General features: G+C 42.4%; 1 protein-coding gene across 10 annotated transcripts in view; it reads left to right on the top strand.

Moving 5' to 3' along the window:
• The window catches only part of SLC37A1 (solute carrier family 37 member 1), a 43,106-nt gene extending 25,698 nt beyond the window's left edge, over positions 1-17,408 (top strand). For all 10 annotated transcript variants that reach the window (XM_055801638.1, XM_055801640.1, XM_055801643.1 and 7 more), the window contains 9 exons: positions 2,552-2,642; positions 5,962-6,024; positions 7,724-7,809; positions 8,466-8,514; positions 9,341-9,414; positions 10,969-11,047; positions 11,623-11,720; positions 14,038-14,090; positions 14,718-17,408. In XM_055801638.1, the coding sequence (XP_055657613.1) occupies positions 2,552-2,642; positions 5,962-6,024; positions 7,724-7,809; positions 8,466-8,514; positions 9,341-9,414; positions 10,969-11,047; positions 11,623-11,720; positions 14,038-14,090; positions 14,718-14,733 (609 nt within the window). In that variant the 3' untranslated portion in view covers positions 14,734-17,408. The remainder of the gene's footprint in view (positions 1-2,551; positions 2,643-5,961; positions 6,025-7,723; positions 7,810-8,465; positions 8,515-9,340; positions 9,415-10,968; positions 11,048-11,622; positions 11,721-14,037; positions 14,091-14,717) is intronic.
• The last annotated feature ends 1,571 nt before the right edge of the window (positions 17,409-18,979 follow it).

The raw sequence follows: 18,979 nt of genomic DNA, 5'->3' as shown, positions 1-18,979 counted from the left end.
TGGCTGCAGGAGTTGAATGCACCATCAGCATCTTTGCTGACGATACCAAGCTGGGAGGTGCCATTGACTCTCTTGAGGGACGAGAGGCCTTGCAGAGGGATCTAGATAGATGGGAGCACTGGGCTGTGGTTAATGGGATGAAATTTAACAAGGCCAAATGCCGGATTCTGCACCTAAGACAGTAACGCTGGGCACAAATACAAGGTGGGAAGGAGGGGCTGGGGGCAGCCCCGCAGGGAGGGATCTGGGGGTGCTGGTCAGCAGCAGGCGCAGGGTGAGCCAGCAGCGTGCCCCGGCACCAGGAGGGCAAACGGCACCCCGGGGTGCCCTAAACACGGCATAACCAGCTGGTCAGGGAGGCGATTATCCCTGCGTTCAGTGCTGGAGTGGCCTGACCTGGAGCACTGTGGGCACTTCTGGGCCCCACCGTTATGAAGGATGTGAAGGTCCTTGAATTCATCCAGAGGAGAGCAACAAAACTGGTGGAAGGGCTGGGCGGAATGTCCCGTGAGGGGTGGCTGAAGACTGTGGCCATGTCTAGTTTGAAGAAGAGGAGGCTGAGGGGCAACCTCATTGCTCTCTGCAGCTTCCTGAGGAGGGGAAGTGGAGAGGGAGGTGATGAGCTCTTCTCCTGGGGATCCAGTGATAGCCAGTATGGGAATGGTTCAAAGCTGCACCAGGGGAGGTTTAGACTGGACATTAGGAAGCGTTTCATATGAAGACAGGCTGAGGGAGTTGAGGTTGTTCAGCCTGGAGAAGAGAAGGCTCTGGGGAGATCTTATAGCACCTTGCAGTGCCTAAAGGGGCCTACAAGAAAGCTGGAGAGGGACTTTCTACGAGGGCATGTAGTGATAGGACAAGGGGTAATGGTTTTAAAATGAAAGAGGGTAGCTTTAGATTAGATATTAGGAAGAAATTCTTTACTGTGAGGGTGGTGAGAGATGAACAGGTTGCCCCGAAAAGTTGTGGATGCTCCATCCCTGGAAGTGTTCAAGGCCAAATTGGATGGGGCTTTGAGCAACCTGGTCTAGTGGAAGGTGTCCCTGCCTGTGGCAGGCAGGTTGGGACTAGATGATTTATAAGATCCCTTCCAACCCAAACCATTCTATGATTTCTTTTCCAAGAGGGTGATCAAACACTGGAACAGGCTTGCTAGAAAAGTGGTTGGTGCCCCAAGCTGATCAGTGTTTAAGAGGTGTTTGGACAGTGCTCTTGACAACATGTTTTAACTTTTGGTCAGGCAGTTGGACTAGATGATTGTTGTGAGTCCATTCCAACTGAAATAGTCTATTCTGAAGTCTATTATAAATGTTTACTGGTCTTAGTTAATGGCACATGAGTATTAAGGATGGAATAGCAGACTGAATCTATAAGCATTTCTCTGCATCAGAACTTCCTTCCATGGCTTCCCTTTTTACACTCCTCAACACTGTTTTTAAAAGCTTGAATTTTAAAATATCTTGTATGGTTTATATTGAGAAGTTTCAGAGAACCCAAACATTTGGACTGCTGGTAAAAGGAAAGGAAGTTTCCTTTATTAAGGAACTATCATTCTTGATCGTCCTCTTGGCTTGAAGCCTAGAAGCCTCCATGGGATGCGCAGGTAGAATTATAAGCAAATCAATTTGGACCAGGTATAAAGGTAGGGGAGGAAATCCCCAGCACTCAGTCACTGTATTCCTGCATCTTCTCATCTTGTCCAGTCTGGTCCTGTGTCTCAACTGTTTTTACGGTGGCGAAGTGGAAGTAATGGGTAGAAAACTTGCTGCTGATGCCACCTGGAATCTCTGTAACTCTCTGGTATTTTTCCTGCCTCTTGTTGGGAAGAGTCACAACTGTATGTGAAGTAGAGCCAGCTGTGTATGTGTGTGGTCCACGCAGATAACTGCAGTACTCTATACCAGGGACCTAAGAAAGCCAATTTCAAACAAAAAGATACCAGTTGGTGAGGGGAATGAAGGTAGGTTAATTTGGCAGTTTAGTTGCAGATCCGTGCAGTGAGTATACTTTCCATGTACCCAACAGGAAAGAGGGTGGAACAAATTAGTATTTTAGATAGGCGTATGCCCTGTCTGTAGTGTGCTTTTACCACCTACTCATTTGAACTGTCGTACTGGTTTGCTGGCTTTTTGTAAAGAGTTAAACGATAAGGGAGAAACCTTAGACCTATCTGAAGGAAGGATATAAAGAACACAAAAATATGCTAATTTCTCTGCAATGCATTCCAACCCTGCTACAATGCTATATAAAAAGTCTTTACATTAGGAAAATAAGTAATGCAGGTGTCCCAAACAGTATCAAATCCTTCCTGTTCATTTTAGTGTTCTCTCTGCAGTCAGTTCAGTACAATTAAGAGAAGAGATAACACGTAAGTGAAATAGCAGTCTGCTTTGATTTTAAGCTTTGTGCTCTTAGGGGAAGAATGCTTCTTGGGAATTCTTGAGAGAAAAAGAAAAGCCTAAATGCTTCTTAGAAACCATTTTCAGAATGGTCTTTGAAAGCAAGTAGCAGCCTCTGTCAAGATACTAACTTATTTTCATGATTCTTGCAGGGAGTCATCGAGTTCTCCCTTTGTCTTCTGTTTGCAAAGCTGGTGAGCTATACTTTCCTCTTCTGGCTTCCCCTCTATATCACAAATGTAGGTAAGTGTCACAGTAAAGGGATACAGAGTTATGACTGCAAAATGTCTGGAAATACGAGCTTGAAATAAATAAGAAAATGAACATTACAGTTTCTGAAGTAGGCTGTCTTTACTACAGTAGCAGGAGAGTTATAAGTCACCAACTAACATTCCTCAGTTCTGTGAACTCAGTATTATGAGAAGGCATTTTCAAAACAGAAAGAATCTGGCTTATCTTCAACAATTCCAAGCATAAATGCTGTCTTTGGCTCTTGCAAACCGATCAAAAAGGTTTACTTTCTAAAAATGGTTTTACATGATTGAAGTGCTTTATTAAAACCTCTAAATTAGCTTTATCTGTTCAGTACTGCTGTTTTGTTTTTTGTACTGTAGAGTGCAGAGAAAGGAGTTCTCCCTAGCCAGAGAAATTCATGTTCTTGTGAGTCATGATGTGACCTTTAAATCCTCAGCTAACAAAAAAGCTGTGCCACGACAGCTGGACAAGTATGACAGTAATAACCAGAAGAGAGAGACAAGTTGAACACCTTATGGAAACACATAAAGCTGCAAATCCTATAGTTAAAGGCTATTGTGTGTGGACTGCAAATAACCAGTGCTCCTGCAGGACTGAGTACCTTGCAAGCAGTGGGCTTTTGATAGAAAGGTTGATGGTATTTACAGCAGTACTGCTATCTGTGCTGTGGCAGATGCTGGTGAGGTTATGGTAGTGCCACTGACATCACTGGTTTAGCACATGTTGTTCTTTCCAATATATTTCAGAGACTTTAAAAAAAAAAATCACAGGGGTTTAGAAATTCAGCTCCTTTTTAAGCTTCACACTTAACACAATAGGACTGGGTTGCCCATCTCCCTGATGTACTTTTGGAAATCTGACCCCATAGCGTACCAGTAACTATGTTAGACTGAATATAAGTATGTGCAAACAGTGGTCCTCACTGCCCTTGGCAGACAGTGGAATTAAAGAAATCACTGTCTCTTTGTAGTCATCCTGAACTACACAGTGCCTGTTGTGCCGAGCAGGGTGGCCAGATGTAATTTAATATTACTGGTCATGTGATGGAGGCCTCCAGGATGAGGCTCTACAAGTGATCCAAGTGTACCCTAACCATGCTTTTAGAGCAGAGAGCCTCACTAGGATTTGTTAACTGTTTATGAATCATATGTTTATGGGAATGTTGTTTGGCCAAATTTTAACATAGTTACAGTCCAAGCGTTAACACTGTTCATGGTCACCAACACAAGTAAGCTAGTTGGTGATGTCAAGATTGGAGGTAGCCTGGACTGCAGTGATTATGCACTGGTGGAGTTCACAGTCCTGAGGGATATGGGTCAGGCGAACAGTAGAGTCAGGACCCTGAATTTTAGGAAAGCAAACTTCCAGCTGTTCAAGGAGTTAGTTAATAGGATCCCCAGGGAAGTGGCCCTCAGGGACAAGGGAGCAGAACAGACCTGGCTGATCTTTAAGGACACTTTCCCCTAAGTGCAAGAGCTCTTGATCCCCAGGTGTAAGAAATCAGGAAAAGAAGGGAAGAGACTGGCATGGATAAGTCAAGACCTGCTGATCAAACTAAAGGGCAAGAAGTCAATGTGCAGGCAGTGGAAGTGAGGACAAGTATCTTGGGAAGAATACAGGGACACTGCCCAGTTATGTAGGGATGGGGTCAGGAAGGCCAAGGTGCAGCTGGAGCTGAACTTGGCCAGGGACGCAAAGAATAATAAGAAGGGCTTCTATAGGTATGTCAGCTAGAAAAGGAAAGTCAAAGAAAGCATACCCCTCCCTGATGCACATGACTGGCAAATTATAACAACAGACAGGGAGGAGGCTGAGGTACTCAACAGCTTTTTTGCCTCACTCTTTGCTTGGCAGCCTTTCTTCCAACACCTCTCAAGCAGATGGACCACAAGGCAGGGAGTAGGGGAGCGAAGTCCCTCCCACTGTGAAAGAAGATCAGGTTCATGACCACCTGAAGAACCTGAACATAAATGTCTATGGGACCTGATGAGATGCATCCCAGAGTCCTGAGGGAACTGGCTGATGTAGCTGCCAAGCCAGTCTTCATGATATTTGAAAAGTCATGGCAGTCAGGCGAAACCCCTCATGACTTAAAAAAAGGGAAACGTTGGCACCCATTTTTAAAAATGGTAGAAAGGAGGATGCTGGCAACTACCAATCAGTCAGCCCTCACCCCTGTGCCTGGGAAGATCATGGAACAGATCCTCATAGAAGTTGTACTAGGGCACATGGAGGACAGGGAGGTGCTAAGAGACAGCACATGGCTTCACCAAGGGTAAATCTTGCCTGACCAACCTAGTGGCCTTCTATGAACCTCATGAGGTGCAACAAGGCCAAGTGCAAGGTCTTGCATCTGAGTTGGGACAACCTCCAGTATCAATACAGGCTGGAGAATGAATGGATTGAGAGCAGCCCTGCAGAGAAAGACATGGAGGTACTGGTGGATGAAAAGCTGGACATGAGCCGGCAATGTGCACTTGCAGAGCCAACCGTGTCCTGGGCTGCATCAAAAGAAGCGTGGCCAGCAGGTCGAGGGAGATGATTCTGCCCCTCTGCTCTGTGCTGCTGAGACCCCACCTGGAATACTGTGTCCAGCTCAGGGGTCCTCAGCACAGAAAAGACATGGACCTGGTGGAGCAGGTCCAGAGGAGGGCCACAAAGACCTTTCCTATGAAGAAAGGCTGAGAGACTTGGGGTTGTTCAGTTGGAGAAGACTCTGGGAAGACCTTATTGCGGCCTTTCAGTACTTAAAGGGGGCTTATAAGAAAGATGAGGACAAACTTTTTAATAGGGCATGTTACAATAGGACGAGGGCTAATGGTTTTAAATTAGGAGGGTAGATTTAAACTAGATACAAGGAAGATGTTTTTTACAATAAGGGTTGGTGAAGCACTGGAGCAGGTTGCCCAGAGAGGTGGTAGATGTCCCATCCCTTGAAATGTTCAAGGTCAGAATGGACAGGGCTCTGAGCAACCTGATCTACTTGAAGACCTCCCTGCTCATTGCAGGGAGGGTTGGACTAAATACCTTTAAAGGTCCCTTCTGACCCCAGGCCATTCTGTGATTAACTGTTAAAGTGGTAAAATGTGTCTTGCCGTTAGTGTAATTGCATTCAAAGACTAAATCCTTGGATATCCAGTCATGATAGGTTCTTACTTGTCTTACACAATGACACCTTATGGTAGCTTATTCCTGTAATTAAACAATACTGCCATAAGATGCCTTTACCCAAACATGACAAGACCGTGATGAGATTTATATGTTTTATAGTCTGGAAATGTGTCAAATGTCTTACTTGTCTCACTAGAGCATCTTGATGCCAAAAGAGCTGGGGACCTATCTACACTGTTTGATGTGGGTGGAATCTTCGGTAAGTTTTATTATTAATATTTCATCATTAATCACACCAGTTTAGGAAAAACTGTGGTAAACGTAGCTTACGTATATTATTAATCCTTGTGCCTTGCGTCCACTGAAGGAGAGTGGCAGTAAAGGTACTAAGTTGAGAGTTGGGTTGGACATTGGAAACCTAGCAGAATATCTTCAGATACAACAAATCACAGAGCCAATTATATTGTCCAGTACAGACTTGTAAGAGCCAAATATAATGGAATCTTTTAGCTCCATCAGCTCTGGCCCATGAGTCTTGGTCACTCCACCTATCAAAATATCTTCCTTTTGTCACTGTAACATAACAGAAGTATCTCAGCTTGCACAGGTGTGTATTTTTTGGTGGGCACAGAGGTGAATGGCCACTGGTATTTTCGGTTTGTTTTTTTTCCCTGATGCCTCATATAACTGTATGTGATAAAATTGTAAGATTGTAATAATAGCAAGGGTGAGACTATTCCTTTGTAATTTGTGAGGTAACCACTGAATAATTACTTTTTTATGCCAGTGTAGACACTATAGCTCACAAAAAACCAAGCATTGTCATCTTGATGCCTGGCTGATTCATGACACACCTCCACACCCATGCCCTCTCCACCTCCCCCAGTTCCTTTATGAAAGTAAGCCTTGTATAAGTCTATTGGAAGATGATAGAGAAGTTTCACTGGATCAAGAGCTATGTAGACCCTGGTAGTTCAAGATGCAGCTGTCAAGGTGTCTTGTAGTTACTGTTCTAGTCTTGTGCTGGGTGTGACTTCTGCCATTTCTCACTGTTTATTTCATCCCAGATAGCTAGAAGCCAGAGTCAGTAGTACCTTAGAGATGTGGGTGACTTCTTGCAGCAGCATCTTATTTCACTGTGAATACAAACTTTTAATGTGTCAGTGCTGCTCAGACCTTTGGCATTTGCACTTAAATCCAAGTGGGATGTGAGCACTTTGGAGATGGGCAGCTGGGAAGGGAGAAGGAGGCCCAGCAATATTTAGGAATCTGGAGAATCCAGAGAACTTCCTTTCCTTCTCCCTGTACCAAGTTCCATTTGTATCATTTTGCAGCTCCTTCCCTCAGGCCTTCCCACCCCTTCCTGCCACACACTGCGTTTAGTACTTTTGTGTACAGTCATTGGCAAACACAAGAAGTAGGACAAATTAAAGAGGCTGGAGTGAAAACCTAATATTTCGTTTGCCCCAAGATCTAGAATTTCTCATTACCCCTGGTTTCAGTGTGACATGGATAGAGTTTACTGTTGCATGTGAGCAGTTGAGACCAGTGAGTAGCTGGGCACAGCTGGATTCCAGAATGCCAGCAGTGAGGCCATGTGGCACCTGGAAGAGAGGCTTTTTGCATTCAAAATCAGCAGAACGATGATTTCTAAGTATTTCTGCCATCTCCAGTCCGCCCCCACTCCTGTCATCTTCAGTATTTGGTTGAAATAAACAACGAGGAAGAACGACTGTCTGCTGGTGTTAACTTCTAAGTCAAAGCTGTTTGGGTTAATAAGTATATTGCTAAGTGCAATTACGTTGTCAGTCTTGTGCTCTGTGCTCCTGTATATAACTGTACATTAAAAGTCGTGTCATATTGTTTTAATCTGGGTTGGGTTCCATAAAGTATAACTGATGCCTTTTGTGTAAAAGATATGCAGAGTGTTTTCCTCAAACACCTGTGGTGTCTTTCAGGTGGAGTTTTGGCAGGCCTGATTTCAGACAGGCTGGAGAAGAGGGCATCAACCTGCGGAATGATGTTACTGCTTGCAGCACCCACAGTAAGAGTTTGCCTCTGTTACAGCTGTGGCTGAGACTTTGACAGCATTGCTTGGGAGGTTCTGCAGACAGCATCTCCTAACTTGGATCTAAAGAGTTCAGGCCAGGTTGAAAGCTGACGTGGGAAGTTCAGCATGTGGGCAAGTATAGACATTGGGGACTGCCTTTACTAAACAAGCAAACAAGTCTAACGTGCTGCTTGTTCTAGGATGTTATTATATGGAAAGTTTCACTCTCTTGTAAAATTTGACGTTCAGTTCTTAGCCAGAATTTTAGCTGCTCAAAGGCTAAAATGTGCTATAACTGTGGGAAAACTGGCAGTTGTACATATGAGATGCATTTTTCTTTGATTCTTCTGTGAACAGTATTCTATGATACGTTAAAATTGGTGATTTGAGAGTTTAAAATTGAGTGGTCTCATGACACAGCCTTTTCTTCTGAAAGGACATACTGGGGAATGGGAGCATACCTGTTATCTCCCTCCTGTGTCCAATCAAACAATCATTCTGCTGTGGTCTTAAAAGGGTTTAGTAAAACCTGGAACTACTTTTCACGTAATACCAACTTAAGATATTTTGTAGTTAACATGGGAAAAATTGGGAACCTAGGATTAGTCCATACGTTGGTATTCAGCATGTTTGTTTTTTCGTCTTTACAGTTGTACCTGTTCTCTGCAGTCAGTAAAATGGGTCTTGAGGCTACTGTAGGTGAGTATTTTTAAATTATTTTCTGCCTGCCGTTCTGTGAACTTTTCGTTTATGATCCCCTGATTCTCTCTCCTTTTTCTATTTTTATTTTATTTTTTCCCTTAGAGGAGGAAGTATACAATCAAATTCTGTAGACTTTGTCTTGCAGGCTTTTTGCAGGGTAAGGAAGGGGGGGGCTAGGAAATGAGTGAAGAGTGGTATGAGAACAGTGATTTAATTAATACCTTTAGTCTTCTTTCTGGAGCTTGTTGTGTCAGCACAGGCTTTATTATCTTCCCTATGCCAGATGTCAGATGTGTTTAAATAATACTTGTAGGACTTATGACAGCAATGTTAACTTTACTTGTATAGGCTGAATTCACTCGTGGCTTTATATCTGTTATCTCAAAACAGAAGCTGAAACACAAGTGGTGACAGTAGTGTCTCACCTACCTAAAGGCCTTGTTAGGTTTTAGAGTCCTCTGGTGCTTGCTGCTAAGCAGAGGAGGAGTTTATGGGTGGATCCTGTGAGCATCCCCTGCTCTTAGGGTCGGTTTGGTCAGATTTTCCCCTTTCTCTGACCTACCAGGATCAATAAAGGCCCTGGGAAGTGCCTTTCGACTCAGTCCCATCTCCTGATGTATTTGAGAATTCACATCGTGGAGTAAGCAGTGAAGAGAGCTAGGAATGTATGTTGCTTTTCCTCCTTTCCCAATTCTGTAATAGGGTCAGGGGAGTGAAGGAGGGGTTAAATCATTTGAGAACCATAGGCTATGATGTCTCCCGTTTTTAAGGTTAACGGTCTTTTAGGCAACTCATATTTTCCATTTTTGTCATCTTACAACAGTGATGCTGCTTATCAGTGGTGCCCTAGTGAATGGCCCCTACGCTTTGATCACCACTGCTGTCTCTGCTGACTTGGTGAGTTTGGTTTCCCCTCTGCTTCCAGTGTAGCAGCCTTGGTCTCCAGCCAGAGCCCTTTGATTCTTGCAGGGTCATCAGTGAAGTGGCTGCATTGTCCCAAAGCAGAGGGATAAGGAGCTGGGTAGGCAGTGCTGAACTCAGCCATTAAGGTTGGTTTAGAGTTCATGTATTAGTATGAATGAGTGTCGTGCTTGTGAGAGGCTTCTAAATTATTCTTGCCTACTAACAAGACAGACCAAATCTTGTAGATGACAGCCCAAAGTGAATGTGAGGGTCGCATGCAAAGCCAGGTCTCTGTACAAGGTGCCTTCTCCCCTTTTATACTTTGCATCTTTAAATGAGGGGAAAAGCTATATCTGTGTAAGAGGTGAGCTGGAGACTTAATTCCCTCAGTGCAGAAAGCTGTACCTGGCACATGCCTTTACTTTTGCCCATGCTACCCTCTGCCCTTTCTTGTACAGTTACTCTGGTTGCCAGCACTTCCAGCTCGATTGGGTCAGTCAAGTCACAAATGCCATGTGAAAACATTGACCCTGGTACCTTTCATTAGGTGGGCTTTGGAAGATTGTTTTCAAAGAAACTGATTCCTTAAGTCACCAAGCAAGAGGCAAAAGTCCTCTAACAACAAATGCACTAAATAAAATGAGTAGGACAGAAGTCTCCAAATGTCCTCTGGAGCCCTGTCCTTGGCCTGGAGGTCTTGGCAAGACAAAGGCAGCCACTATGCATTGCCATTTTATCCTTAGCCTTGTTGAAGGGGCTGCTCGCTAGAAAGTGGAGCCTGCCATTGTAAGATCTCTACCTGGCCTTTGGGAAGAGGGTTGAAACTGCCAGCCAGTTCCTCAAATGTCAACAATCAAATATCTGCCACAAGCAAATGCAAATCGCTGATTAGCTGACTGGATTTTCCTTGGTGTACTGGAGATGAAGGACTGTCTCTTATTAGCAGTTCTCTGAACTATTCAGTTTCTCTGTCTTTTTACTAAGTCATTCCCTTTATCAGTCGTTTTGTTCTGAAGACCTGGCTTCTAAAATTGGAACTGAATAGCTTCTTTTGGCTCAAGGACGCAAGAAAGCTTAGGAATTCTCTGAATGTTTAGCATTTCAGTATATATTCATAGTTCTGGTATTCTAGTATTCCTGTCATAGCAGTGATCTCCCCCGTCCCGTCCCCCCTCCCCGCCAATGGGAGTGCGTCTGTTTGTTCTGCAGAGCTGTGTTAGAAGGGGGAAGGGTGGCTGTGAAAACAGCCTTGCAGCATAAACGCAGAGCTGAAGTGCCATCCTTGTTGCTTGAATCCACAGTGTGCAGAACGGAAAGCTTCTTGGCTCCTGTCATTTAAATAACATAATTTAATAAAGGAGAATGCTATAGGCAACAGGTTGATGTAGTAGAAGGCTTCTTTAAGTGGTGATAAAAGGGTCTGAGCTAGGATATTTAAGGCATCTTCACAATGTACATCTAATGTGGAGGGGTGTGAGCTAGATGATATCATGAGGACTTCTTCGGAGTTCAGCTCAGCGCAGGTCTAAGCAGTCTTTGTCACTTTAGGGTACCCATAAAAGCCTGAAAGGGAATGCAAGAGCCTTGTCCACAGTGACAGCGATCATCGATGGAACAGGATCTGTAGGTAAGCCAGAGCTTTAAGGCAGCCTGCCTTAGCTGTGGTAGGTTAAAACAAAGGATCTTTGAGAAACTCAGCTCTCTCCAGTTCACGTTTTGCCAGGACTCAGTACAGCTTTGGCAGTGGGGAGCAGAGCAAACTTAGCCTTAAGCATCTCTAGTGGTCCCACACCTGAGGGGAGGGAGGAAGGAGGAGGGTGGTAGACTGATACTGGGCACAAACAGCAAAAATAGATGCTGTTGGGCTGTTTCTGAGATCAGGGATATTTTATTCATGTCCTCTGCACTGGTACGTGCAGCCAGGGAAAACTAAGTGGGATTCAGCTGAATACTGGATGGGCGTTTTGTTGAGCCAAAGGCAGGCATTTCTCAAACTTCTAGTCTTCAGCTTCCCCTGTGATAGGTTTCCTACTGGCTTGCAGCTGTACCAGTAATGTTTTGGACTTTCTGGGACCTTTTAATACATAAGTGAATACTAAGCTAACTAGGTGGAGAAATTGAGATTCTTACTGGGAATAACGGTCTTCCAGCATAGTAAATCTTATGTTGCGTTATTCTGACAATATCAATGTTATATTTTAGGTGCGGCTTTGGGGCCTCTCTTAGCTGGTCTTATTTCCCCATCTGGTTGGAACAACGTGTTTTACATGCTTATGGTGGCAGATGGATGTGCCTTGCTAGTAAGTCTAAAACTACTAATTAGTTGCTGTGTATTTCCTTTGTGCTAAACTACCTTAAAATGCAAATTTCCTTTTGCAATTTCTATACTCCATCTTATAAGAAACTTCCAATTGTGTAGGAATTTTTCAATTAAAGAGCAAATTTGCAAATTTTGAAATTCTCATCTAATTTTAATCAAAAGTGCAGATTAGTTCTGATGCACTTCAATTCTTGAGCAAATACACATCTGTTAATTGCTGTCTGAGCAGATTACAGCACACAATTGTAAGTAAACCTTCATATATAGACCTAGAAGATGCCTTCCACTCACGGAAGTATTACTCCTGTTTTCTTTAAAGCTGTTTTAGCAAAGTGGTAACAGATGTTTTACTACATTGTTTTATCACCAAAATCACCACAATAATGAAGCTGTTGAAAGTTAATACAATGCATTCTCCAGACGGGCTCTAAAACTGCTGTACGAGGTTAGACGTACAACTGGCGTCCTAACTTTTGACAGTAACAGGAGCAGATATTTAGGGAAATGGAGTGCAACACACACGTGGTGACTTGGTACAAAGCACATGCATTTTCCTTTTTTCTTGTGTCTGAGATCCTGCATGATTGATAGGAAGATCTGAAAGGGTTGTTTGGGTTTTTTTAAATTCTGAGTCGCTCTGCTTTGCTTTTAAAGACCAAGGAAGACACAAGATGAGGCAAGGGGAGTCTTGCTGTACTTTGAAGTCAGTCTCGCTGTACCCATCTGTAGGTTAGCCTGTAGGTTACATTTTTGAGATTGCCACAGATTTCCCTGGTAGGCATCTGTACCAGCTTTGATCTCCAGCAGAGCAGAATGCTGCTATGATTATCTCAGAGATGTCCTGAAGCGTCACCTGCATATCCTCTCCTTTTGAAGTCCGGGGTGGAAATACCCATGAAAGGGCAAGGTGACTGTGGAACACTTCAGAAATACTCCTTCCTCCGTGCTGGCTGTGCCCAGACAAAGCCCTGTGCATGGTATTGCATGGAGCTCTGTGCTCCTGCAGAGGAGCTAATGCTGAGTGCGTCAGACCACTCTTTCCTGGCACAAGAAAAGCAGAAAATCTTGCTTTGGGTTACTATTGAGGCTTTTTTCCTAAATTCAAGTTAAATCCAAAATTTTAAAGTAATTTTTTCCACATTTAAGATGTGAAATCTCTGGAAGTTAAGTAAATAAATTAGGTAAGTTAATAGCTGGAAGTATGTTGCCACTGGTAGTCAGCAGCTCTATAAATCCTGATTTGTGCTGTTTTCAGTATTAGATGTTCCATGCTGCAGTGAGGTTTGGGAGATTGTCAGTTTTCCCAAGTAGACTTAAAGCCCTGCTGCTTTTCTTTTATGGTTCTTTATTAAAACCAATTGAAAAAATCCCACGTTTCTTTGCAGTTCCAGTTAAAGTGCCTTTGTAAAGCTCTGTTGTTGAGAGGGTTGACTTTGTGCTGTTGTAATAAATGCTGGGTTTTGTAATTCTTGTACTGCGAAGAACAGGAAGAGCAGAACAGCATATAGATGCCTGTGTTCAAATATTATTTCTTCAAAGATATGTGGAGGGGCTTTAGTCTCTTATGTGGTATTCGGTTCTGTCATTCTTGGCTATTCCCATACCTCTGAAATGTTAGGTTTAACTTCATAAAACACCAATACTTAAGATAGTAAAGAAACTTCTATTTATAACAGTGAGACTCTGAGGATAAGGAAACCTGTAACAGTGAGGAACCCTGGAAGTTCTAATTCTGTCTTTAATGTACATGGGAATAATCAGATTTTATTTGTAAAATCGCTTTCCTGGGTACTCTTAGTACCTTTTAAAGTGCTTTTAAAAGTCCTGATCCTGCAACAGGCAAATAAACATGGCTGACTTAAATTTGTCTTGCCTAATTGTGCGATTAAAGCTTTTCACACATACAGTTGTTTTACAGAATAGCAGCTAAAATATTTTTACTCCATAATTTCCTTCTGCCATGTTTTCTTGAAGTCTTGGGTTCCCTCTGCTGGTTTCTTTATACATCTGCTGGTAAAGTAACTGGAAAGCCATTCTGGTTTTTATGAAGAAATTGATCTCAGTTGCAAAAAGGAAATTATTTTCCTCTTACCTATTCATTGTGAAAACACCTCTTCCAAACATTGACAGAGCATCTGTAAATCTTTTAATTTTTTTTTGTTTTAAACTGAGTTCAGCTTTACAGGGTCATGTTTCAAATAAGGAACTCTTTGAATAACAGTGAACATCTTACCCTGAAACTTAACTTGTTTGTTTATCTGTATAGATATTAATACAGACACTGTGACTTTTTACAGTTCTTACTCCGTCTTATTCAGAAGGAGCTTCGGTGTAATGCAGATCATACCCTGTAAGTGTTACGCCTGGCTGTTGTTCTTTAATAACAGTTTAAAAACATTTACTAAGCCTTTGCCCCATAATACCTAGGTGTAGACTGAATGTGTTAACAGTTTCTGTATGTCCATTTCTGTTTGTTTTAATTTAGTTTCAAAAGAGTAATTCAGTTTGATGTTTTCAAATCATGAACATGTTTTTAGAACGTCTTATTTAGAAAAGTATCTGAAAACACACCTCTGCCATGGTCTCTTGGTTATGGTTTGTTTTTTTCCCAAATATGTAACTTTCCTGGGTTTCATCAGGGAGCATGCAGGTGGGGAGTAAGAAGCTACTCGATTGCTTGCTCTGTGTTTATTAATAGTTTCAAATTTAACTTTTCCAAAAGGTCTCCTTAAAGAACAGGGTGACTCTGAATTTACAATGGTTTGAATTGAGGAAAAAAAATAAAAAGCCACTGAATCAATGAAGTTATACTGGCATATGCAAAATCTAAATTAAGCCCCTTGGTTGTAGTTTTGGAGAAGTAAAGTGGACAGAGAATAGAAAAACACGTGGCAAGGGGTAGATCCTGCATTTTGAAGTTAGTGGCTGTTATGCCTTCCACCTCAACTTTTCCTGCCTGGTTGCTGTTCTTTCCCAGGTTTAAAGAACACTGAGATACGAAACGAGATTTGGAATAAGGATTGCATCAGTCATATCTCTTCCCTGAAAAACAAACTTCATGGAATGCGTTATTCTGCATTTAAGAGATTGTTTGGTGAAGAACTTTACAGGTTTGCTGGAAGCAATGTGACAAATGTGGCTGGTAAACCCCTGAAGCTCTTATTTTTGCACATGAATAAGTACCTCAGGATGGCAACTATTCATCAGATGAAGAGACAGGAACTTTGGGAAGGTTTTAGCAGCACACCTCAACTGAGCCAAAGAGAAATACCAAGTGCCTTTTTATTTCTTTTGATAGAATGTTTTTAATTAAAATGCAGAACTGTGTATTTTCCAAAACCAAGTCAAAACTAGAGCAGAAGGAATTTGAAATCGTAACGGTCTAGCAGTGAAACGTCCCAGTGTCAGTGAGCAAAGTATGTATCCCTTATGTCATCTTGCACACATAGAGGGCATCACTTTAGAGAGGATGATACCAGCTGGTTATTAAGATGCACTGCTGTTAATATTTTGAAGCTGCTCAGACAATAATAACCTCACATACTATTAATTTGTAACTACAGTACTGCTTCGAATCCCGAGGACATCCAGCCTTTTGGTAGGTAATAAAATGGAACTTAGTGTTGCGGTGTACTGTGGTTAGCAGTTTTCACAGACTCTCTGGATGGATGTTAATCCTCAGTTAGGATTGTGCAAAAAGGAGTCCTAAGCATCACGCAGTTGTGCTGCTCCACTAGGCTGGGTTGAAATGAGAGGTGGTTCCTTTGGGGTGGCAGGGAACTGTGAGCTGTCATACTTTAGCACTACAGGATTGAACAGATGAGCTGCTTTAGTGCCCGTGGCCACAGTGATCTCTGCTGGGTACTCCCAGATTTCAGTGCTGACATGGGCATGTGGAAATCATTCTCAGATCAGGGCCTTAATAATTAGAAATTTCTTTCAAGTGGCTCTGAATTTCAGATTTGGAGCCAAAATATCAGAAAAGAAAAATGACCTAGGTAGTATGTTTTAAGAGAACATTTCAGTAACTAGAGTTATGCAGCAAATTAGATGGTTTAATATCTTCAAAACATATCATTTCTTTGTACAGCTATCTTCTTTGCAAAACAGATGTTTCTGTGATTTTTCTTTTTCAAGATGTACAGACTAAAAAGGATTTTTGTTTTTGTATGAGATGTTTATACTTAGATCACGAAGGCTAGATAAATTCAGCTGTGTATTATTCTTAACTGTATTTATTAAAGTTCTAGGCATATGTCTTGTTCTGAACTGTTTGTGAAACGATGCAGTAGCCTTTACACTTGACGAACAAAACAGCACGCTCTAAAATAGTCCTGTAACACATGGAGAAATGTCTCATCAGCTGCTGGTGTTGTGTTCCATGTGCTGGCACAACACTTGGCGATCACAGAACAGCCCTGGAAATTCAGTCTTTGAGTTTTTACTTCACTGGTTTAATTCAGCACGTGCTTTATGCTTGTCTTGACCAGTGTAAGACAGTGTTCATTTTTAACTGTTCTGCTGAACAGAGATACAAGGAAGACCTCAGTCCCACAAAGGCTTAAGGAAGGTGCCAAGTCCTTGCAAGTGAATGCCCTATGTAGGCCCTGACCCTGCAGTTACCTAGATGAATAGCGAACTTCACACGTTTTTGAGTGAAACTGTTGAGACCAGTGGGGATACTCAACACGTGAATTAATACATCTGTGCTGCATTTGGGCTTTAGGCTGTAGTTAAATGGGACAGAATTCTGCAGTGATGTTACTTGAAAGGACATCCAGTGGCATGGCACACTGCCCCTCGCTCGCCCAGACTGACTCGGGGGGACTGCTAGCCAGACCAGGGGACTGATCAAGCCTCTGATGGGGGAAAAATAACATTGCAGCCCCAGAACATCTGTACTGGCACAACTTCAATGGCTGTGTGAGGAGAGGGGGAGGAAGGGATGGATGGATGGATGGAGGACTACTTTAGCTGAAGATGCCAATCCCTTCCCCCCAAAAAGCTGTGTAGATCTATATACTAGTTTATAGAAACAACTTGAACTGCTGCACTCAGATTTTGAGAGGCTGTTCCCTATGGGCTGAAGTCTTCGGTTAAAATGCTTTCAGTTGTATTTAGTAGTAACAAATTGTAAAGATTTAATTGTGTTTTGGGTTTTACATGTTTTACTTGTTGGGGCCGCTGCTGTTATTTATTTATTTATTTTAATAGCTTTTGCACTTCATTGACTTGGATATGGGATGGCAACAATGTTGGAGGTGCTGGGCTGAGTCCTTCCTTCCATTGATTGTATGCCGGAGTTAGGACTCAGTGTGCTATTAAAAAAAAAAAAAAATTTAGTCTCCTTCCTTGCTAATGTGCAGCTTTTCAGTTCTTCCCAGCTATGAATTTGTTGGACAAAAAGATAAAAGATTTGTTTTTCTTAACAACCCTAAAGGTCCCCCAAGTTGTGAATAAACTGTGTGTTGTTAGTATCGGGTGTCAATATCCATTAATCTGGAAATGAGCAAAAGTGACAAAATTTTGTATGTAGAAATGTGAGTGACCAGTAGATAAAGCCAAATTTAAATAGGACTGGAGGGTTGGTTTGTTGATTTTTAATGCTGGTTATTGTGAATTTTATCCATTTACCGTCCTGTGGTGAATAAAATAGATCCTACTTTAATATGAGAAATGTTGATTACTTCATCTTTTACATCTCCATGAAGAAATGCTCCATTTATTGGTTGGAAGGATAGGCGTCCCTGCTGGAACAGCACTACTGTCTCTTGTGAAGGTGATGAAAATGCTTCATTAGGAGAACAAATGAGAACCTTTTGTTTTGAAAACAGTGCCCTTTTCAACTTCAACATGTAATTTTTTTTGATTTTGTGGGATTGTGGGTTGTACAACACCAGTATTTCCAGTCAGCTGCATCAGATGGGTATATTCTGCTTACTTATTTTGGCCTAGTAGGGCAGGAGGGCACTCACCGGAGTCAGGGACTAAGTCCAGCTCCTACATCATAGTTTTAAAATTACTTCTTTTTGTTGCCTGCTTTGCCTGCTCTTCAACTTATATGGAATTGAAATTGAAAAGCTTCATCTTTTCTCTCTAGCTCTAATCATCTTGAACATTTATTCTTGACTTCATTCTGCTATGGTGTTTGATGTAGTTTGTGTGCCTCTACCAGAGATACGATGTCCAAATGACTGATGCGCTGTGGAAAAGCTGTTTGGAAAGGAAAACAAAAAGATGTTTGAGGGTCTTGAGGGCAGAATTTCTGATCAAAATGTGCCCAAAGTGCCTCTCAGGAACAGGCAAATATAGCTGGGGCATCTTATAAAAGAAGGGAGACTTGAATCCAAGTTTCTGTTCTGCCTGATTTGGAGCAGGTGCTTGTACCCTCATGAGCACCCTGGCTGTTGCCGAACACGCTGCTGTGGAGGTTTGTCCCCATTGTGTGTAGGAAAACTTTAGGGGTGGGAAAAAGATGAATAAGTAGCAGGGAGGGTGGTGTCGTGTTCCAGGTTGCTTTGAGACTTCTTTTGCCTGTAAGTTAAACTGCTAACCTACTCCGTGCACTGATAGACCTACTCCTGTATGTTTTGCCAGGTATGAAATTCCTGAAGGGATTCTGCCATCCGCTTTGGGAGGTTATTACATGTGTTTCTGGCATAATATCCATAGAATACCAGTGGGAATCCTCCATATATGTTTGTGCCAACGTCACGCTGCCTCAGACTTTGGTTGACCTCATCATGTTTACACTTGGGAATTTGTTTGGTCGCTGCTGGTAGTTTTCTGTAGTGACTAATGTGTGAGGTTGTTTATATGAGAAATGCTGCTCAAAATTAGGTAGGTGTAAGATGGTAAAAATGAATCGGAGGATATTTAGAGCTGTTGGAATCTACTGATCTTCATATGGAATTAATTTGAGGAAGATTGCTTGCAATCCCATCAAATGATGAGGCCCAAAATTGGTAACAGTGGTGCTCTTCGGTCTGAATGAAGTTTTATGGCCTGCATATTATATAGGAGGTTTGATTATTTCATGATTTGTCCCAACCTCAGTTTATCTGACACAATGTTCTGATTGCTGACCCATGTCACTCTCACTGTACAGGAAGTCTGTTTTGGGGTTTTTTTGTGCTCTGCTGAACTAGCCATGCGATGGTACAGACTCTTCCTCCTGCCCTCCTCTGTGGAAGGACTGTAGGCAGTTCACCGGGAGGTTTGCATCTGTGTGCTCAGGGG

Source organism: Falco peregrinus, chromosome 4, assembly GCF_023634155.1.
Source record: "Falco peregrinus isolate bFalPer1 chromosome 4, bFalPer1.pri, whole genome shotgun sequence".
Taxonomy (NCBI): Eukaryota; Metazoa; Chordata; class Aves; order Falconiformes; family Falconidae; genus Falco; species Falco peregrinus.
Note: the sequence above shows the minus strand (reverse complement) of the source record. Positions and strands in the feature narration are given on the sequence as shown.